The sequence below is a fragment of the Neomonachus schauinslandi genome, chromosome 4 (genome assembly GCF_002201575.2).
Source record: "Neomonachus schauinslandi chromosome 4, ASM220157v2, whole genome shotgun sequence".
NCBI lineage: Eukaryota > Metazoa > Chordata > Mammalia > Carnivora > Phocidae > Neomonachus > Neomonachus schauinslandi.
Window position 1 is genome coordinate 22,938,629 of NC_058406.1, and position 17,803 is coordinate 22,956,431.

Genomic DNA, 17,803 nt, shown 5'->3' on the forward strand with positions numbered 1-17,803 from the left:
AATTTACAAGTGTCAGGGGCGCCTAGGTGGCTCAGTCGTTGTGCGTCTGCCTTCGGCTCAGGTCATGATCCCGGGATCCTGGGATCGAGCCCCGCATCGGGCTCTCTGCTAGGCGGGTAAGCCTGCTTCTCCCTTTCCCACTCCCCCTGCTTGTGTTCCCTCTCTTGCTGTCTCTCTCTCTGTCAAATAAATAAATAAAATCTTTAAAAAAAAAAAAAATTACAAGTGTCTGGGCTCGCACCCAGAGATTCTGATTTAACTGGTCTGCAAAAGCTCCCACAAGTGTTATAAAAAGCTTCTCCTCCAGCAATTCTAATAAGCACTCACAAATGAGAACCACTGTAATTAAGTCCAACATAAGCATCATAAAGGCAGGGTTTTTGTTGGGCTTTTTTGTCACATATTCCCTAGTATGTAATAGTGCTGAAAAAAGTCTATTAGCTAAATAAAAGAAAAAACAAAGAAGGATTAATAGCATCTTTTTATTGTGGGCTTCCTTTAAATGAATGTTAACCCAAACCTTTAGTACTCACATATAAGCTTCAATGAGTGCTCAAAACACACATAGCCAAGCCCAATTAAAATCTCAAGAGTGGGGCCAAGAACGGTTCTGAGAGGTCCCCTGCGTACACAGAGGCGCAAGACTATGTTCCACTGCAAGATACCAAAGAACTGAGAGAAGAGCAGACAGAGAGAAGAACCTTCTATTGTGGAGATTAGAGTCCCTCCATTTAGGGATCAGCTTCCTCAAAGGCCTCACATAAACAGGAGGAATATTTCAGAGAGTATCTATTAATTCTGAATGAGTCAGAGAAATGAGAATTTAATTTCTCCTCTTACTGCAGTGATCTTACCCGCAGAGCTCCATGGAACAAGTCATATTCGATAAGATTAGTAATTTTCCTCCCTTCTTTCTAAAAAGGAATATTTTGCATATTTGAAATTAGAATGAAGTTTGAATCCAGGCCCTACCACTTCCCAGAAAGCCTCATTTTTCGCAGCTATAAACTCATAGGGACAACACTGTCTACACCTCAAAGGACTGTTTCAAGGATTCAATAAGGCAATTCATAAAAGTGCAATTCTTTTTTAAAAAATTCTTAAAAGTACTTTATTCCATTTTCACATTTTTCCCTACTGCCTTTTTCAAATATATCCACCTTTCAATCTCCCAAAGCCTCAAAATTGCTAGTTACCTTATGTCTCTCCCCTTGGAAAAAAAACTTACAGCTCTGATCATTAGACCCTTTGTACCACTGATTTTCAGGAGATATGTGTGCAGAACTGAGCCACCACCAACTACATTTCATCAAATCATCAATTAATAACAATACCATCATTTTATGAAATGCTGACAATTAAACTATGATATACTACCATCTGAAAGATGCATCCCAATTTCAAAATGAACAAAGTGGGGAAGTGTATACTTCAGAAACAGTGGAACACAGAATATCCCAGGCACTGTGTACACGATCACCTAATTCCTGGTGTACAGAAAGGTAAGAAGAGTGGTCCCCTCTGCTGTGGTAACCACCAAATCCAGAAGGGAGGAAAAAACAAAAAAACGTATCTTGACCATGCGGAATGGTATGTTATGATAGAGATGAAAACAAAACAAGTTTTTCAAAATTTGATTGGTGCTTTTTTAATTTTTTATCTAGTCAGTACTTAAAAGCTTGACAGGGCAAAGTAGAGCATGTAGAATTCTTGTTCAAGGGAAGTTCAAATCTGAAGTGGCTCTACCCTGTAGATGAAGTTTCTGAATGTGATCCATGGCCTCCTGGTAATTTAATCTCCCAAGAAAATTATGTATTTTTCAAACTTCAGTGTGCATGCAAATCACCCGAGGCTCTTGGCAATATACAGGTTTTGATTCAATAGATCTGGGGTTGAGTCAGAGATTCTAAACTGATAATATATAATAAGCTCCCATGCAGTGATAATGTTATTGGCCCATGGACTTTGTGGAGCAAGATTCTGTAAGGTTTACAAAGCATTTTCATATACAGAGCACCTGGGTGGCTCAGTCAGTTGAGCGTCTGCCTTTGGCTCAGGTCATGATCTCAGGGTCCTGGGATTGAGCCCCACATCGGGCTCCCTGCTCAGCGGTGAGTCTGCTTCTCCCTCTCCCTCTGTGATCCCTCCCGCTCTCCCCCTCCCTCAAAAAAAAAAAAAAAAATCTTTAAAAAAAAGGGGGGGGGGGGCATTGTCATATATATTACACATCCATATAAATTAGGGTTTTTAATTACTCCATTTCACAGATGAGAAAATTAAGGTCAGTTGAAATTCAAACCCCTGACTTCTAACTGCATTACACTGCACACAGTTTTTAAACAAAATCAATTAAGTAGCACTAGTTACCTAAAACAAATGCAGTGAGAAAAACAGTTATCAAGTTTTGTGACCCAAATGAATTGCTAGGAGTGTGTATGCCTCTTCCAGGTCAGAAAGCAGCCAGTCTCTACATACAAGTAGAAAGGCCGGCCAAAGGTATTTTTTTCTAAAAATCTTTCCTATGCAAGGTTAAGGTGATCTTCACCTAAAATTGATGCTTAAGTGGTCTTCTCATTTCCCTAGGCACCATAAACCTTCTCAGAAAGGTAGAAATTATGATCCACTCTTCTGACTGGCTAGACTTCAATCTATTTGAAGATCGACTGGTATTCCAAAAGGCAAACAGCAGCATCCTTCGATGGCATATTTCACTCAGTGGCCTCACAATACAGTAGTCACATGTGGTTTTGTAACCACTCTGAACCATGCTTTGTTGGGGGGGGGGCAGGGCACGGAGGGGAGGCTGTCTTACTCCAGGAATAAATAAAATAAAGGATAGAAAAGAAAACTTTAGAATTGACAGACTCTGACTTAACTGGTATTCTGAGTTTTGCTATTATTCTGAAAACTGCTACCCTGAAGTTTTGGATTCATATGTAGAAAAGTACCAAAATCTTACAGTGGGTGCTAAGAACAAAATATTGCTCTAGGATTCTTATTGTCAGCTTGAAAGTAATCTCATCACAGAAGCCAAAAGTACTCAAATGAGTCCATTTGCATAATCAAAATGAACTTAAGCTCAGGAAAGCTAGACAAAGAGTTAAACACCTTCATTCAAGCTGTAACCAAGAAACAACCTTACCGAAAGTGGAAATCACTGTAGAAGGAGTAGATTTAGTTCTAAACCACCTCTAACTGAAAAGTTATTAGAGTCTGGATTACCTGTTGTCAGTATCCAAGAACGGCCCCTAAAGCGCTTGCTTTGAGATCTACATTTATTACACCATCAGAGATGATGTTTCAGGTCTTGGAATTAAAATGGAGTCTTTCCATGGTTTACTGGATGTACAGCCACCCAAAGTAAAAATACCTGAGTGCTCTGACCCATGAACAATCAATTGCCACTCTTAGAACAATTATCTACAAAGCAGCACATATTCTCTCTTCCCTGGCCTCTGAACTTTCAATGACAGACTGGATTTTTTTTTTTTTTTTTTTTTAAAAAGGAGGTTCACCTTTTCCAAGAAGATGCATGCATACCATGACCACCAACAAGTGATTCAGGTTTCCATGACCAGAACTTTGGTCAAATGTCATCCTAACCAACAGGCAGAGCAAAGCCAGGCCATAAAGCTGATAAAGTAGTTCACTGATCCTCAGGCCTCCAACCACCAGAAGATTGGATATGCAATGTGGTAGCCTGATGTCACCAATCAGTCCTCCTGGATCACCCTTTAGATGCAATTCAAGTCAAAATACACAGCAGTATTTCATACCCACAATCTGCCTTCTGAGAAGTTGGAACACAGATTTAGAGAAGTTTCATTTATCTTCATGCAAACCTCAGAAGCCCAGTAAATTATCCGATTGGGAGAGTTCAATTTTCTGACCTCTTAATTTTCTGAGATCTTAAACTCCTCTAGTGACAATACTGTACAAGAGGTAAAAATTACCAGTCTCTCAGGACAACTAAGGATGAAAGCCACCTTTACAAAATCAAATACAAGACAATGAATGCAGAAGATAATGCTCTGTCATAAGATTAACCGCCAAAGTGATTGCTTAAAAGAGAGAAGCAGGCAAAAATAATAATTCAGTCCCAGTGTTTTATCTTTCTCCTAATTCCAATTATTTTTCTGCCTGCTTACAAACTTTACAGTAACCCAGGCATGTGCCTCTTGGCTAATACCCAAGGATTAGAAACACATCACATGCATAACACAGAATTCATGGGAAGTGTCATACAGGTTCCAACTCACCACACCGACCACTTACCTACACACGATACCGACTTTTCTCCCATAGTAAATAACTAGAAGTTATACACAGAAATCAGCAGGCAGTACTTCCTCTGAGAAATCTGCGCTCATGAGATGGGGAAAGTGTGAGGACAGAAGAAGAGGTGAACCAGGGATATGGTGAAAGAAGAGGCGTAACACCATCCTTTCCATGGGACAACAAGGAAATGATCATTTTGCCCAAATCCATTCCTCACATCCACAGGGTAGATCTTATTGTTCCCAAGCAGTCTCTTGGGAAGGTTCAAATAAGAAGGCTTTTCCTAGCTGATCACAAGCCACTAAACCTGACCTATGTCTTTGCAGTGTCAAAAGACCCAGAAGCAATCAGGTCAGCTTTGGAATGACTAGTACTCAAGACTCAAGACAAAAGCCCCAGTTCAGTCCCTTGATCCTCCTAAGGGTCATTATAAAACAAAAAGATCCTTTTCTGGCTAAATTCCTCACACCAAATTTCTAGGTGTGAAGCTGGGAGAAATCCAAAACACCCTCTTAGAGAAGTTAATCTTTTCTGGTTTTCCTGTGCAATTAAAAGTTCCAGCCACATGGCAAATGTCAATGGCAGCCGAAGCATCATCTTTGGCATGCCTAGAAGAAAGCTAACTCCATGTGGATTCTGGTTACCTTAAACTTCACCTGTTCTCCTCATGCCAACCAAGTCAACATTCATTTAATGTCCACTAACATATGAAGGAATTGTACTTGACACTTGAGGAAGTTGTACCAAGAATGAACTCCTGTTACTCTAAAGAAGTTTCAGGTGGAATGAGGAAAACAGGAACAAGCCTCTGATACCTAGCAACAAACAGACACAGGACGATAAAAATACTGACAACAAATGCTCTAAGGTAACATAAGATAGTTTATGGAGGCAAAATGATTAATATGATTTGGGGGAAAGAAGGCCTTTTATAGGACTGCCAACAAAAAGGATTAGCTGAAAAAGACTTCACAGAGAAAGGACTTTGAAAAGGTACAAAGCAAGCCAAGTCAGGAGGAAAGGAGGGAAGACAGATTCAGGCTGCCTCTCATGACCTTCCTGGCTACCACATGGAATACAAAACCAGGCACAGACCACAAAATGAGGAAGACTCAAATGGAAATGCATCGTAAGACTTCACATCTATAGAGAGCTGATGACAGAGAAGCAGTTTTGAGAAAGAAAGCCTACCAAAGATGCTTGAAGAAGACTGTTTAAGACTTATAAGGGAAAAGGCTATGGACAGACAAGCTGCTTTGGCAGCACAACTGAGCATCGGAGAGTTCAAATGGTGATGAATTAAAAAAAAAAAAAACCCTGCAGATCTGGAACTAACAGAACTTCGACTTTCCTAACAGGCAAGGTGTAAGAGGCAAAGCTGTTCAAAGAGGGCTAAAGACCATACCATAATTAAACAAAGTGAAACAAGAATGATCCTACATACCCATACACTTTAAGGATTATTGGGAACTGGCAAATCACTGCTCTCAGATCTATTCCCTACTGACACCCCAGCTTTGGCTTTCTTATTTTAATTCCTTCTCTTTTTATGTTTTTTGTTTTAAACTAAAAATGGCTTCTGATAGACCAATGAACTGAGAACTAGATTTCAGTTCTACCTCACATTATCAATGTATCCCCCCAAAAACATCATGTCTTTGTTTTTTAAAAAGTTCAGTTTGCATCTCCTACTGTGTATGCTGGCATCTAATTGAAATAAAAGTGTTTTTAAAATACACTGTTACTTAGTGCTGTGAATATCTAAGGAAACTAAACAGGCATGTTTTGCTTTAGGGGGGTAAAAAAAGAGAGATATAGGAACAAGTTCCTCGAGCCAACTTACAAATCCTCCTTTTCTTAGACAGGAATCGCCCGGGGATGAGCTCAACACATACTCCACCATGCTAACGCCTAGTCCCCCACTCTCCGACCGTGGGGACAGTACAGAATTGACCTCACTGTTCACATGGAAACTCTGACCAGGTCTTCTCTGCACCATGATTGGCTGGGAAACTGAATGATCTACAAAAAAGATACACAAGCATGATACAGTGCAGCCAGAGGCTCAAACAAATTATGAGTGATGTCTCATGGATAAACCAATGACTGGGAATCAGGAAGCCTGCCATGGTCAGGTGAGCCAAAACCTCCTATTGTGTTTTTCCCTAAGTATAAAATTCTACATAAACTAAGGAAAACGGAACACACTCCTCATATATCCAGACAGCAGAGCAATACAGCAGTTCACATAACTGGTTTATCTAGCTATAGTGGATAAACTGTTTACCCCTTTCAAGTAGCAGAATTTCTTATTAATATATTTTATTGGTAATATTACTAAAACAAAATGTGATGTTACTGCCCTTTTTAAAACCAACAACATAATTTGATATTTTCTGATGACTCACTGTCATCTGAGGTTCCATTTTTACATTGTGCTGTAACACAGCACAGCAGCTTCTAGGTTTTCGGTCTCCTTCCTCCCTAGCCTCGGTTCGTTCTTTCTGCTGTCAGTGTGTGTCTCTACAGGTTCTCCCCACCCCTCTTCAGGGTTAGTCTGTCAGAAGAGCATCTGTGCCCAGTGACTTGATTTGGCCCCAACCACATTTACAAATAGATCATCCCATACACAGTACACAGGGGAGCAAGGGGAGGAAAAAGAAACATGAACTTCAAATGGCAGGCATGGATTTTCTAATTCCAAGTATGCTGACAGCAGTACAGAACAAGAAGTTATAGCTGAAATTATGGTCATTTCAAATAAGACCACTCCCCTCTGGCTAACACTTCAATAAAATATTGAAGATTTGATTTTGTGTTAATTATGTTTTAATAAATTACATCATATAAGCTCCTTCATGGCAATTATACTACAGGACAGGACATTGCTTGACATGCTTATGTCACTGATGTGAAATTCATGACTTGCCAATTGCTGAGGAAAGGAGCTCTAAGACAGGCATAAATCACAGTACAGATGCTAGATCTAGATTACCTGATGTTCCCCAGGCACTGTCTCGCCATTGATCACCCAGGAATATTCCTTTTGGTCCATCTTTGCTGGATTCATCTGTTTCCCAAAACTTTTTACCTGGCAAGAGCTGCTGCAAATTAAAAATAATAGACGCTTTTAAAGAATTCATAAAGGATGAAAGTACAGCAGTCAACACTTTCTTTTAGACAAGGGTACTGCAGATGCTCACGTGCCCTGAAGGTCTTTAATCACGGTGTTCTGACTATACAGACTGTGCTCAGAGCACTACTCTATATTTGGTAAAAGTCACAGAGAGGCCTAAGGCAAGGAGGGGCCACAGATCAACCCACCACAATAGAGGCTCGGCTTAAATATCTCGAATCATTCACTTAATTTATGCCAAGATTTTTAAAGGGGGTGGGGGAGGAAAGGGAGTAATATTAGACCCATTAGCTAAAGGCTTGCTAAGAAGACTCCTTTTGAAAAAGAAAGTACCTACAACTACTAAAACACTACTTCTGCCTTCATGTGTACTAACTGGCCATACAAAGTTACTCAAGCTGGGGCATGAACTCAGACCCCAGCTATGGAATGCTAGAGGCAAAACTCACCTCCTTCACACACAGAGATTGTGTTAACCCAAAACACTTTCATTACCAGAAAGAAAAAACAAACAGAAAGTTTCCCAACCACAACATTAACCTATTGCAAGATTTTGGAAAGACAGAAGAGCTATTTCCCCATTACTGGAAGGGAAATAAAATCTCTTAACCTCAATTAATTTTAACAAAACTTAGTAATACCATTAAAGTGACCTCACATAACATTCCATGCTTCATAGAAATGTACACACCACTGGCCCTAAACCAATATAACTTTAAACGAGCTATGACCAAAGAAATGCAAAGTACCCTTCAAGTAAAACCCAGTACAGTGTGCACAAGACCAGAGCATTAGTGACCAGGGTTACAAAGTGAAATTCCACTAGACTTCCATCATTTTTCATTCCAGTCATCAGCTTTACTCACTAAAATGTCCCCCTCATTGCTTCTAAGTATGTTTTCATTTCAGCTACTACCAGACAAGAAATTCAGAACTTTGAAACCATACTTAGTAACTGCTTGTGAGCATAAAAGAAGGCACCTGGAGAGCTGAATTTCTCAGAGGAACGGAATCAAAAACCAGAAAGCAAAGCATTTGCTCTCCTCCTTGACAATAAAGGTTTACCTTTCCAATTTATACCCCAATGATAAGGGGGGAATAACTCAACTTTGCCCTCACGAAAATCACATCTTGGCTTTCCAAATGTGAATCGTGGGTTTCTCAGCATAATTTCAATCTAGCTCTATAAATCTGTCTGGTAGGCCTGGGTTACAACCTGCTCAAAGCAGTGTCCCACACACTTTTCTCTTCAGCCCCTAATTTTTTATTTTCTAATCCAGTAAGATCATGACGAAAGACACATTCTGGTCTGACATTTAGTAAACATAGGTTTACTTGAAGATGAGCAGTTATAAGCAGTCAATTCCCAGGGTGCCTCTTGGATTCATTCTCTGAGGGAAACAAGGACAGAGCTGGTCTGTGAACTTGAGGGGATGAGGGCCAGGGGTAGGGAGAAAGGTGGGAGTGAGGGACAGCTAAGCAGTGGGGTCAGGAAGCAGCAGGATCAGGAAGCAAAGGCCTAGACAACTTTGATGTGTCCTAGGACAAATTGCTGAACTGCCCCGAGCCTCATTCTCTCTGTACTGACGAAGTAAATAATTTTCAATTTGTGATGATTAGAGATATTATTGATGAGTGCCTAGCATGATGCCCACCACACAGCAGGTTCTCAATAAATGTATTCAGTGGCATCATACCAATGCAAAATAGCTGTAAATCACAGAAGGGACACTGAAAATTAATGTGAATTACTCAAGCACAATTCAAGAATTCTTGTTTTTAAACTTCTTTTTCTTCTTTTAGTCTCAAAAATGCCCTCTCACAAGATTACAAATATTTCCCTATTGGTTGTATCTTTTCCAACTAAAATTGTGATTTTTCTCCTGTATTTTGTAGGGAGTGTGAATAAACAGGACCAACTTCTCCTTTGTGTATAAGAAAGAATGTCGGCAGAAGGGACACCTCACTTGTTGATGAATTTTCATATAATAATGGATAGTCTCCATATAATAACGAAAAGAGAGCAAAGGAGATCAAAATATGTTCAATATGGCACTCATCTCTCTCCACACAAATTTGGAAATCTTTACTGAAAGCTCAAGGAAAAGCCTCTTCAAGTACCAGCCTCCATATGCAAATACAGTCTGTCTATAATTTGTCAAACTGCTTACTGGCTGAAGCAGCAGCCCTTGAACTCAAGGCTTCAAAAATGACTTCTAGAGCTTTGTCATAACATGCAAAGCCAGCAAAGGCAGGTGAACATGTAAGCAAGGCTGGTTCTGGGCCAAATTCTCTCAAAAGGAAACAACAGCACAACAAACATGTAGAAAGGTGCTAAAAGGTGAAGATTCTACTTCAAAGTAGTAACCGATGCAACAAGTCTCAAAGGAATAAACACCAAAAACCCCAAGACCCTAGTCAGATACTAAAAGGCAACCCTATCTCCCACTATTAACCATCAGTATAAATGTAAATCCTACACAGAGGCTAGAAGCAGCCCCAAAAGTACTAGAACTCCACATGCTTTGGCAAAGTAGTAGTGAGGCAGTCCATTAACTATTATCAATGAAAACAGCCTGGACTGAAGGGGCAAGTGTATAAGAGATAAAGAAAAAGGAGATGGGAGGAAGGTGCTAGCATGCCAATTCTGGAAAGGAGAAAGGTGGAACCTATGGGTTCCAAGAGTGCTGTGCGAATGGGAAGAAAATTTAAATACCAACACGAGGGACATGGGCAAAGACAGAAGCAAACTTAGCAAAGCTCTTCCGAGTCTCTGGATCTTTCACAGAACCTAGCATTTCTCACTTTCCTCTAAAACATACCCATCTCCACCCCTCACTTGTGTGGTAAGCAGCATCAGAAAGGACTCCTGCCTCCTGGTCCTCACGCCCTTAACGTGATCCCCTTCCCTTTACTGTGAGCTGGACCTCGTGACTTGCTCCTAAGGAGTAACACGTGGTAGGAGTGATGGCATGTCACTTTCAAGATTACCTTACAAAAAACTAACTACCTGTCTTGTTTCTTTCTCTTGCCCTCTTGCTCTCGTCTCTCTTGCCCTCTTGCTTGCTCACTTTAATAAAGCTCGCTGCTATGTTGTGACCTGCCCTACAGAGAGACTCACATGGCAAAAAAACAAGAAAGGTCATGGGACATCAATTCATTAAGAACTGAGGCCCTCCGTCCAACAATCTGTGAGGAACTTAATCCTGACATCAACCTTGTGAGTGAGGTGGGAAGCAGACCCTTCCCCAGCTGAACTCTGAGATCACTGCAGCCCCAGTTGGAATCCTGAGTGCAGCTTGTGAGGGACCCTGAAACGGGATCTTTCGAAGCCATGACTGGGTTGCTGACCTACAGAAGCTATGAGGTATAAACAACTCTGTTGTTTTAAGCCACTAAATTTTGAGGTGATCTGCTAGGTAGCAACAGGAACTAATACAGTTATAAATATATCTGAATGGGTTGTTTTGATAGTCTACACAGTTCTTTACAAGTTTGTTTTTAAGAAGCATGTCTCGTTCCATTTCGAGTATCTAAAATCCAAGTGCTTTTGAATTTGGAAAAAATTACATGCTTTCTATTTCATGTTCTCCCCTACTTTGTCTTATAGCCCTTCTGTATTAAAAAATGTATTAACTTATGCAAAATTAGATCGGCTTAGACATATTAAGCTTACCAAGAACTAGTAGCAATCACATATCCAAGTCAACTAAAGACATTAACTGTTCAAATCTGATCAGAGTAAAAGAAGCTGTATCTATTGAGTTATAAAATAAAACTAAGTGATGATGAGTATCCAACTGTTATTTCAAATTCAACAGCAACCCTCTGGAGGTAACATCTCTACAGTACTGGCTAAAACATACTTGTTCTCCAACCCACTGGCATCAACGCTGGGAGTTGCCAAACCTTCACTGAAGCCCCACCTAATCAAATTTAAATCCAACTATTATATTATATTCCTGCTTACCCCATCAAGAACTTGGAAATAAAAACTGTTCTCTGACAGGACAAAAAAGAACAGATCACAGCAGAGGTTTACAAAATTTACTTTAAAGAACGATTAAGCAATAAGAGGATTAAAAGATTTGACAATTCCAAAGGAAGATAACTGGAATTAGGAAGGAGTCCAACAAAAGCAAAAGAGACTCAGGGAGTCAGATATAAGTAGTACGACCCAGTTGGCATATTTAGGGAGAGGGCATATGATGCACAAACAAGCCTATCCTTATAAAAGCAATTAATGAATCGAGCTACATAGTAGCTTGATTACACTAGCCACTAAAAACATCCAAGTAACTTCCCAGGCTCAGACTCTGCTTAGCAAGCAAACTTCTTATGAGAACTTGGCTTCCTCCTATAGCCAAGCATGCTGATCACTGAACACAATTACCCTGTCCACTTGAGAGTTATTATTTCTCCTTATAAATTAGTAAACTGCATTTTGGTTTTCATACAGAATTCTCTTGTGGTTCTCCTTAGTGTAGGTCAATCCCATAATCTAATACCTCTGAATTAGTGATGGAAATCCCTTTCAAGACCTACAAACTGAGAACCAGGATTTGGGAAGTCCCAGCATCCTCCTCAGCCATACAACAGACCTCATGCTCTTCCCTGTCTTGTCCCATTAAATGGGATTCCTAGCTGCCCCAAACCCCCAAAAGTGTCAGTTCTCAAATCTTTGGGGAAAAAAACCACACACTGTTTATCCCAGTTTGAACCACAGGTTTATAAAAGAAAAAGACTTATAGACAGTAAAGAAATCAGTAAGCTTATTCATGAGGCTTCTGGAGAACAAGAGAGAAATCAAGTACTAGTTTACAAGCAATGTCAGCCACTTGGAAAACCTCTAAATTTTGTTTGGAAACACCTTTTCTCTTTCATCATCTAACAAGAGACAATACCCAAGGCCGCAGTTGCACAATCAATTACAACATTAGCCCCCACAAACAGCCCTTTAAACAGATGTGGAGACAATAAAGGTCTTATTTTTAAGAAATAATATAGTAGTAAAACACACGCCAGTGCTCTGAAATCATTTTTAAAGACCAACCTGGTTTTAAATCCCAATTCAGAATTTAACCCCTCTTGGCTTCAGTTTTCTCACCTATAAAATGAACTGTAGTGAACATTAAATGTGATCTGTGTAAAAAAGCAATACAATGTTGAGCCCTGAACAACCACTAAAAAAAATCAGCTGCTACTATGATTTAAGAACACTACTAATGACTAGTCAATGAAATGCTCCTAGGTACTCAGCTAGCAGATGTGAGCACAGCATCACCAGCCCACTTCAGTGTAAATCCCATAAAATTAAGAGCTCTAACAAAAGAGCCATGATTACAGCTTTGCAGAAACAAAGAGGCAACATGATTATTAAGGACTGGAATTGTCTGACCACACAGTCACTAATATTTGCACAGGGAAAGTATCGGTGAGGTTTCCTGATGTTCTCAACACTAAATGCACACTCCAAGTACTCTGTACTCAAGAGGAATAAAATACCAGGTAACTGCTTACACACTCAACAGAGGCTGCATAGAGCTGTCTCTCAGAGCAGAAATTAGGCTTCTAAAGGAGTACTATTCACAGGGGTGCATGCTACAGCCCTGCAGGCACGATCAGGTTTGATCATGTTACCTGGCAATGCAAACTTCCAACACAAGCTCAGTTTCATCACTGGAATGTAACCAATGCAGGAGTCAAATACCTGGTATTTTAGCCAGGTAGTAAGATACAGTCCCCTCCCGAAGAATGAAGGGGGGGAAATCGGAGGGGTAGACGAACCATGAGAGACAATGGACTCTGAAAAACAAACTGAGGGTTCTAGAGGGGAGGGGGGGTGGGAGGATGGGTTAGCCTGGTGATGGGTATTGAGGAGGACACGTTTTGCATGGAGCACTGGGTGCTGTGCACAAACAATGAATCATGGAACACTACATCTAAAACTAATGATGTAATGTATGGGGATTAACACAACAATAAAAAATTTTTTTAAAAAAGTGGATTGTGGTGATGGTTGCACAACTCTGTGAATATACAAAAAATATTGAATTGTACACTTCAAATGGGTGAATTGCATGGTATGTGCATAATATTTCAATAAAGCTATTTAAAAAAAAGAAAAAAGATACAGTCCCCTCCCAAATTTCTTAATCTCTTAGTACATATTCTCATTACATTCTCATTGCATTAAAATAGAATTTGACATCAACTCAAAGAAAGGACCACTCAGAACTGACTGAAATAAAGTATAGTTGGTAACCACTGACAGTCACATGTTCTAGGCAGAGTTCTGATGTATGACAATTGTATAATTTTCAGAAATCCCTTCTCAAAAGCTTAATGCCCTAGGGATTTACCTAATCCCACCCCCCATGCCATAAAGGGTTGTTGTGATATCAAGTGAGACAGTACACAAAGTGCTTTCATAAATACTACGAACTACACTCATTAAGTCATTAAAAAAGCTTTAACAAGAAACAGTTTAAATATAAAAGTATACAACAACATACTTTACAAGACTTTTTTTTAAAAAAGGTACATCCATTCACTGTTAGGACAATTCTTTGGGAAAGGGTTCAGAAAATAAATACATCAAGAGTCACATTCGTTCCTGAGAATTTATCTCAACAACAGCAAAAAGACAATTCAAAAGGAAAAAAAAACCTCTACATTCAAAGTCTAAGAGCAAAAACGTTGGGAGCAAGCTAAATGTTCACCAAGGTAGCTGTGGTACAACAATGGAAGCTCACCCAAAAGAGCCATGACGACTATATGTAATGTTTACAAAAAAATACTAACTTTTAAAAAAGTAAAATACAAAATTGCATGTGTAAAGACTACTTCTCCTTGTGTACCCTTCCCTTCTGGATCAAGACCGTAAAGAAAAATAAAAACTGAAATAGGTGTTTATTGGTGTGGTGGGATTATGAATGATTTGCTACAAAATATACTTTTATGATTTAGAACTGATTTTCTACAAATAAAAATTGAGATTATAGTGGTATGGAATTCACTACAAATAAGGCATTTTCTCTTAAGCAGACACTCTTCACTTAAACCTAATTTCACAGTAACAAAAGTTAGTGGCAATTTTAAGGAGAGAGCTCACCGTATGGTTCAAGTATTTCTAAGCAAGCAGATAATAACATCTAATCCACTCTGAAAACTGTAGCTTACATAAGGAATGTTGAATGTGTTCAATGGTTTAATCACAAGCCAGTTATTTTTTTAATTAAAAATAAATATAGGGGTGCCTGGGTGGCTCAGTCGGTTAAGCATCTGCCTTCAGCTCAGGTCATGATGCCAGGGTCCTGGGATGGAGCCCCACATTGGGCTCCCTGCTCAGCGGGGAGCCTGCTTCTCCCTCTCCCTCTGCCTCTCTGCACCTCCACCCCGCCACCAGTTGTGCTCTCTCTCTTGCTCGCTCTCTTTCAAATAAGTAAATAAAATCTTTAAAAAAAAAAAAAAAAGTATATTTTCTCTTTCAGTTTCAGTTAAGGAATAGGATCTTCTCAATTCAAACTTCCTGTTTATGTATCTACTAATTAAGGAAGTGCCCTGCATTCTTTTTAATCAGTTAGGCAATTCTTATATGTAAAGATTATTTTTAAATGTTAAAACATTTTTGCCCTCGGGGCGCCTGGGTGGCTCAGTCGGTTAAGCGGCTGCCTTCGGCTCGGGTCATGATCTCAGGGTCCTGGGATCGAGCCCCGCATCGGGCTCCCTGCTCAGCGGGGAGCCTGCTTCTCCCTCTCCCTCTGCCTGCCTCTCTGCGTACTTGTTCTCTCTCTCTATCTCTCTGTCAAATAAATAAAATCTTTAAAAAAAAAAAAAAAAAACATTTTTGCCCTCTCCATTACATTCAAATCAAAAAAACAAAAAACAAAAAAAACCCTAAGAATCAATATTTGGTATAAGTTTTTCACATTTTTCTACCAGGCAGATTCAGAACCTGGCACCTAGTAATTATTGCTTAAGCTGTTCATCTAGGTGTCAAGATGCTCACTACTGAAAACAAATTTCCACATTAATGTTCTCTTAATATCTCTTGTGGTTAAAATTTAATGGACTCCTTTTAAATAAAGAAAAGTTTAATATTTTGCATAACTATAATTATGTGGTATATAAAATTAACAGGTTTTTTGAAAAATATTTTCCAGCTATCAAGCACTTTTCATAAGCATGGTCAATAGCTACATCTAACATCCTTTAGAAACACTCCCACCCCTAAGGATGAAATGACATAAATCACTTAGGCCTGGCCAATATGAGGTAAAATTTGACCTTCTCTCTCACATCTGGAAAACCACTACTGCTTTTCTGGCTACTGAAAAATTTCAAGAGTTTCAGCATCTGAAATACTGATGTCAAAAAGTAAAGTATTACTTGAACAGGCCCTGAAATGCACAGCCTGTAGTAGCCACTACTAGAAATTAGAAATAAAAGTAGTAAAATACACACTTCACCCAAAGAGAAAACTAAAAAAAAAAACCTATCAGGAGTCAAAGCGATATAGCTCTAAGGCTTTCATTTCAAGAGAAGCATACAGTGCTTCAGACTGTTAAACTTCACCATCTACTTCAGATGAAGAAGGGAACACTACACTGGCAACAGGACTGGTCAGGACTGCCACAGAGGAGGGGGAGAGCTCAGAGCGAGGGGAGTGGGAAGGACTCTCCACAAGGAGCAAAGACAGAAAGAAAGAAAAGCAGGTGGGACACATGCCCACCAAGAAGAAAGGAGTCTGGACAGCAGCACAGGAAGCAGTAAGGAGAGGTAGAAAAGGCAATTAGTCCAGTGACCAGTGAGGCTTCGTGGGTCACCAAAGCACTGGGCTCTTAACCCAACAGGCAGCAACGGGAAGTAACATCAGAAAAGTTAAGTTCAGAAAATTAATCTGACATTCCTCCATAAAATGGGGTGAGGGCAACTTAAATGGATGCGGAGAAGCTAAGCGAAGAGGTCACTGCAGTAACTAGGCATGAAACAGTAAGAGAGGGGACCTGTGGTAATGGGGCAAGAAAGGTATAAATGGCTGCTTAGATGCCTCTCTCAGCTTTCAAAGCATTTAAAAAAAAAAAAAAAACTGGGGCGCCTGGGTGGCTCAGTCAGTTAAGGGTCTGCTCAGGTCACAATCCTAGGGTCCTGGGATTGAGTCCCACATATGCAGCCTCCCTGCTCAACGGGGAGTCTGCTTCTCCTTCTCCCTCTGCCCCTCCCCCAACTCATGTTCTTTCTTGCATGCTCTGCTCTCTCTCAAATAAATAAAAATAAAATAAAATAATAAAAAAACAAAACTATGTAATTTCAAAAATGAGGATTCGCAGCCCATTATGATGATCAAGAATGATGTAAGTATGCATAAGCAAGTCTATCACTGAAATTCTTTTAACCAGAAATCTACTCTGTAGAGTCAACTGAGTGCAGTCTAGATGAAAACAGGACCCCAGTATATACAAACATGGTATTCTGAGTTTAAGTTCACAAGTTAAAGTTTTTAGAATGCCCTGAAGATCCATGGTGGGTTGCTGGGGAACAGTATGAGCAAAAAGACCAATCAAGTAGACATAAGAATTTGGTAAATCTAAAATTTTAGGACAACCACAGGTTAGACAGAATTGCAGTCAGTTCAACTGATGACTGAACTCCACAGTGCACCCTTCAAAGGAGCACAGCAGTTCTTGACCACACAGAGAACACACTCACTGGGAATGACTTCATGTGGGAAATGAAACACACACAAAACACTGGTCACACTTACATAAAAAAATTCAGAGATACCATTAGCACCTCAATCTCCATGTTCTTTTGTGATAAATTATCCTGGGGCAAGCTCCAAACCAAGCTGCACACCTTTTCACCAATCCAATGAAAGTAAAATTCTGTATACCTTCCCCGTTCAAATTATTGGAACAGGGCCAAAAGAGACTTCTTTTCTCTGCTCTCTTGTAAAACTTGATAGACTGACAGTAAACTATGTTCAGAAAATGAAGAAATGCCAGGGTGAACTAGGCTTTTCTGCAGGACAAAGGAATAGATGTAAGGGAATAGAGGACTATGTTACCTTGGCTACCTATCGGTAGCTATCTATAGGTTACCTACAGATAAGGTCGTTTGTTTTCGTACATGTATAAACTATATGGTTTGACCTATAACATAACCACATTCATATGTTACACTAGGTCTAGACTTAATCATTATATAAGTGATTCCTGCAGTAGCACGTAAGAGCCCAATGTGCAAAAGATAAGCCTCCAGATCACTTAGGAAACCTGTAAAGTTCATGAATAAAACCATGAAAACATCTAGATTTGCTTCATGACCTACCCACCTCATATCCACAAAGCAGGAAACAGCTGAACTAAGAGAAGAGAGAGTCCTTTG

The 17,803-nt window shown here is 39.7% G+C and overlaps 1 protein-coding gene across 12 annotated transcripts in view; it reads right to left on the bottom strand.

Moving 5' to 3' along the window:
• PUM1 (pumilio RNA binding family member 1) overlaps nt 1–17,803 on the bottom strand; it is a 138,780-nt gene that overhangs the window by 62,447 nt on the left and 58,530 nt on the right. For 9 of the 12 annotated variants that reach the window (XM_044914449.1, XM_044914455.1, XM_044914459.1 and 6 more), the window contains exons 4-5: nt 7,274–7,382; nt 6,122–6,300 (exon numbers count right to left, since the gene is read on the bottom strand). The exons of 2 other annotated variants lie outside the window; for them this stretch is intronic. In XM_044914449.1, the coding sequence (XP_044770384.1) occupies nt 6,122–6,300; nt 7,274–7,382 (288 nt within the window). The remainder of the gene's footprint in view (nt 1–6,121; nt 6,301–7,273; nt 7,383–17,803) is intronic. One more of the 12 variants, XM_044914460.1, reaches the window with a different exon arrangement.